The sequence below is a fragment of the Penaeus vannamei genome, unplaced genomic scaffold, assembly GCF_042767895.1.
Source record: "Penaeus vannamei isolate JL-2024 unplaced genomic scaffold, ASM4276789v1 unanchor1893, whole genome shotgun sequence".
Lineage (NCBI taxonomy): Eukaryota > Metazoa > Arthropoda > Malacostraca > Decapoda > Penaeidae > Penaeus > Penaeus vannamei.
In genome coordinates, this window is record NW_027214889.1 from 1 (window position 1) to 5,383 (window position 5,383).

Sequence of the window (5,383 nt, forward strand, 5' to 3'; positions counted from 1 at the left end):
GGTAAATTCCAGTCGCGGGTATAACTCCAGTCGTGGGTATAATTCCAGTCGTGGGTATAATTCCAGTCGTGGGTATAATTCCAGTCGTGGGTATAATTCCAGTCGTGGGTATAATTCCAGTCGTGGGTATAATTCCAGTCGTGGGTATAATTCCAGTCGTGGGTATAATTCCAGTCGTGGGTATAATTCCAGTCGTGGGTATAATACCTGGTGAGTATAACGCCGCTATCGGGTATATAATCTCCAGTGGATATAACAATATATGTGGGTATAATTCCGCTAACAGCTCTAAAACCGCCAGCGGGTATGATTCTAATTATGGGTATAACGATGCTAGTGGGTATACCTCCGCTGACGGGAATAACTGGGCATAACTTCAGATAAATATATTTCCATATGCAAATAGGTTGTAATATATAACGAGTAACTTTTAAATGAATGTTTATGGGTTATTCTAATAATAATTGTGATATAAAAACGGGTTGAAGGTATCAAATTTGAAGGAAATATGAGTAAAAGGTAAGAAAATAAATAAATAAATAAATGAAATAAAAAATAAAAAATAAATCTATAAAGTGTTGTTCATGGTGATTATACTGAGAGCTCAATGGAAGTGTACAGTCTAGGCAGGCTGTACTAAGAGAACTGCCATTCCTTATAAGAAAACGAGCTTAAAGTCAATTTGAAACAATATCTACTCTTAAGTGAAGCTCAGACGAGACTGAAACATAAACAAATCGAAAAACAAAAATATAAAATAAGATAATATATGAAATACATAAAGATAAAATAAAAATAGTAATAAAGTAATGAGAAAACCAAATAAATAGATAAGATAATAATATATGAAATACATAAAGATTAAATAATAATAATAATAAAGCAATAAGAAACAAATAGAGAAATGAAAAATAAATAAATGATAATACACATCCTTTCCCACTTTCTCATGTAGCCCTCGTAGTGACGTCACAACATAATGACGTAATAGAACACTAATAGAGTAAGGATTTCTCTGAAGTCTGACATGCAATTTAACGAGTAACAGGAAGCAAGTACGTAAATATCTAAAATTATCAAAAATTAAAATGATGAACTGAAGAAACAGATGAAATATTGATGATTTCTCTCCTAATTAAAGGATATATTTAATTTTCACTTCTTATTAATCATTTCTCATTAACCTAAATAACTGATATTATCAAGTATTCAGATATTAAAAAAAAAAAGATGAAATGTTAATGTTTTTTTTCTTCTAATTAATGGATCTGTTCAATTCTCGTTTATTATTAATCATTTCTAATTAACCTGAAGCTGACGCAAGAGGTTCTCATTCCTATTATATTTTTATCTTCTAAATGTTGCTAAAAAAAAAAAAAAATCCGGTTTGATTTATAAGAAAGGGCATTTAATCGGTCTCTCTCTCTATATATATATCTATCTATCTCTCTATCTCTCTCTCTCTCGCTCTCTCTCTCTCTCTCTCTCTCACTCTCTCTCTCTCTCTCTCTCTCTCTTTCTCTTTATCTCTCTCTCTCTTCTATCTTCTCTCTCTCTTCTCTCTCTGCCCCTCTCTCTCTTTTCTCTCTCTCTCTCTCTCTCTCTCTCTCTCTCTCTCTCTCTCTCTCTCTCTCTCTCTCTCTCTCTCTCTCTCTCTTTCTCTCTCTCTCTCTCTCTCTCTCTCTCTCTCTCTCTCTCTCTCTCTCTCTCTCTCTCTCTCTCTCTCTCTCTCTCTCTCTCTTTCTCTTTCTCTTTCTCTTTCTCTTTCTCAATCTCTCTCTCTCTCCTTCCCTCTTTTTCTCTCGCCCTCCCATTCTTTCCTTCATTTACTAACCTCTTCAACACACCCCAGGCTATTAAAAGATATTTTAGTAAGGAGAATAAACATAAAGAAGAGCAGTTTATACAAAGATAAACAAACACTTCAGATATATAATTCAAAGTTATGCCTTTTTATACACTTACTTTTAATATGTAAATTGTTCATACATTCTAATGCACATAAAACTCGTATAATCTATTTGTGTGTTGTTACGTGTGTGTGGGAGTATAGTCATTCGCATAAGCATACATGGGAGTACAGATATACTCACACAAACTCACAGTTGCTAAAAGAATGCCTGTACATGTACACAAGTGTAAAGACACAAACACACATGAACACGTAGCTATCACACACACATACATACACACACATACACACACACACACACACACACACACACACACACACACACATACACACACACACAAATGTACGAACAATGCATACACCTTGTAAAAAAAAAAAGCTATGTGAATTTATGAATATGTATAAGGTCTTATATTAACAAAAATCTGCATAGGTACATAGATACCACTGGGATTACATCATCGTTGACTGCATACAGTGTACCTGATTTTAACTTTTTGAATAAGCCATATCAATCTCAGTTTTACAATTTATCAAAAAGTGAAATACTGAGTTTGTTTTTCCAAATGTTGACATATTTTCAAAATGAAATACAGAATTTGTTCCAAATACTGACGTTTTATATCACAACATCATTTAGATCGCATAACATAACCACGTATACTACAACAAATTCTAAAGATGGCTTACACCGATCATTACATACATATATATCTTTTTTTCCCCTAATTGTCTACGCTAGAGTTACCTCTCTACTCTTCACATTTCCCAAGAGAAGTTTAGGCCTACAAGATTTTTTAGTAATGAGGGCAATGTTTGTGTAATGAGGCTGCTTGTTAAGTCGAGAACTTTGCGGTAAATCCTTGTAAGATGTTTCCACAGGAGAGGGTAAATGGGCTTAGAAACTCTGTGTGTTTACGAGTTTTGTGGTTGTTAAAATACAGGTAGGAGAGTTGAATATACTTGTTCGTTAGTCTGTTTGTCTGATCCACTCTCGCTTCCGGTCTTAGGGTTAGTCTGGGTCTCTCGGTCTCTCTCTCTCTCTCTATCTATCTCTCTATCTATCTATCTATATATTTATCTCTCTCTCTCTATCTATCTATCTATATATCTATCTTTCTATCTATCTATCTATCTATCTATCTTTCTCTCTTTCTCTCTCTCTCCCTCTCTGTCTCTCTCTCTCTCTCTCTCTCTCTCTCTCTCTCTCTCTCTCTCTCTCTCTCTCTCTCTCTCTCTGTCTCTCTCTCTCTCTCTCTCTCTCTCTCTCTCTCTCTCTTTCTCTCTGTATCTCTCTCTCTATCTTTATCTCTATATCTATATATCTGTTTATCTATCTACTTAAACAACAACTGCAACAACAACAGCAACTACAACCACTACTACATCATTAGCTACGGTAACAACAACAACAACAAAACAACAACATCCTGATACGCTTGCTTTTGTATACCTACTTGTACGTTAATGAACAGAACCTTACATACTCACATAACCCGTCCGTGATGAAAGGCTTAAAAAAGGATAGAGATCGACCCCCCCCCTTCATTCCATCATTTTCATTATCATCGCCATCACTATCATTATCACCAATATAATCATCATCATCACCATCATTTTCATCATCACCATCATCATCGCCATCATCACTATCATTATCACCATCATCATCACCATCATTATCGTCATCATAATCACCATCATCATCATCATCATCATCACCTTCATCATCGCCATCATCACTATCATTATCACCATTATAATCACCATCATCATTACCATCATTATCGTCATCATAATCACCGTCATCATTATCACTATCGCACCACCATCACCATCATCATTATCATCATCATCATTATCACCATCATCATCATCACCATCATCATCATCATCATCATCATCATCACTATCATCATCACCATCATCATCGCCATCATCACTATCATTATCACCAATATAATCACCATCATCATCACCATCATTATCGTCATCATAATCACCGTCATCATCATCACCATCATTATCGTCATCATAATCACCGTCATCATCATTATCACTATCCCACCACCATCACCATCATCATTATCATCATCATTACCATCATCATCATTATCACCACCATCATCACCACATATCACCATCATTATCATCATCATCATCATCATCATCAACATCATCATCATCACCATCATCATCATCGCCATCATCACTATCATTATCACCATTATAATCACCATCATCATCACCATCATTATCATTGTCATCATCAACTTCATTATCATCATCATCACCATCATCATCACTATCATTATCATCACCATCATCATCACCATCACCACTACCATCATCATTATCATCATTATCATCACCACCACCATCATTATAATCTAATAGGGCTGGCTCTAGCGAAAACCTTGTTCAGATTTTGATATTTGTTCTTCTTAGAGAGTTATGAGAGAAAGTCCCCAGGGATATGTCCTACCGGGTATAACACCGCTGTCATTGGTATATCTCCGCTGATGGGTATGATTCCGCTAACGAGTATGATATCACCAGTGGGTATGATTCCAGTTATGGGTATAACACCGCTAGTGGGTATAACATTGGTACTGGGTATGTTTCCAGTCGTGGGTATAATACCTGGGGGGTGTAACGCCGCTATCTGGTATTTCATCGATAGTAGGTATAATTCCAGTCGTGGGTATAATTCCAGTCGTGGGTATAATTCCAGTCGTGGGTATAATTCCAGTCGTGGGTATAATTCCAGTCGTGGGTATAATTCCAGTCGTGGGTATAATTCCAGTCGTGGGTATAATTCCAGTCGTGGGTATAATTCCAGTCGTGGAGTCCCGTTTTGAAAATTCCAATCGTGGGTATAATTCCAGTCGTGGGTATAATTCCAGTCGTGGGTATAATTCCAGTCGTGGGTATAATTCCAGTCGTGGGTATAATTCCAGTCGTGGGTATAATTCCAGTCGTGGGTATAATTCCAGTCGTGGGTATAATTCCAGTCGTGGGTATAATTTGTCGTGGGATAATTTAGTCGTGGGTATAATTCCAATCGTGGGTATAATTCCAGTCGTGGGTATAATCCCAGTCGTGGGTATATTTCCAGTCGTGGGTATAATTCCAATCGTGGGTATAATTCCAGTCGTGGGTATAATTCCAATCGTGGGTATAATTCCAGCCGTGGGTATAATCCCAGTCGTGGGTATATTTCCAGTCGTGGGTATAAGTCCAGTCGTGGGTATAATTCCTGTCGTGAGTATAATTCCAGTCGTGGGTATAATTCCAGTCGTGGGTATAATTCCAGTCGTGGGTATAATTCCAGTCGTGGGTATAATTCCTGTCGTGAGTATAATTCCAGCCGTGGGTATAATTCCAGTCGTGGGTATAATTCCAGTCGTGGGTATATTTCCAGTCGTGGGTATAATTAGGGGGGGAATCCCCCCGGGGAAACCAAGGGGG

General features: G+C 36.9%; 1 protein-coding gene across 1 annotated transcript; it reads left to right on the forward strand.

Moving 5' to 3' along the window:
- Positions 1 to 48: 48 nt before the first annotated feature.
- Positions 49 to 5,342, forward strand: LOC138861164 (ovarian abundant message protein-like; the record flags this gene model as incomplete). The annotated part of the gene is made up of 3 exons (XM_070120036.1): positions 49 to 336; positions 4,361 to 4,528; positions 4,629 to 5,342. Coding segments are annotated over 3 exons (1,170 nt in total), but the record flags the coding sequence as incomplete, so codon positions are not given.
- Positions 5,343 to 5,383: the final 41 nt, after the last annotated feature.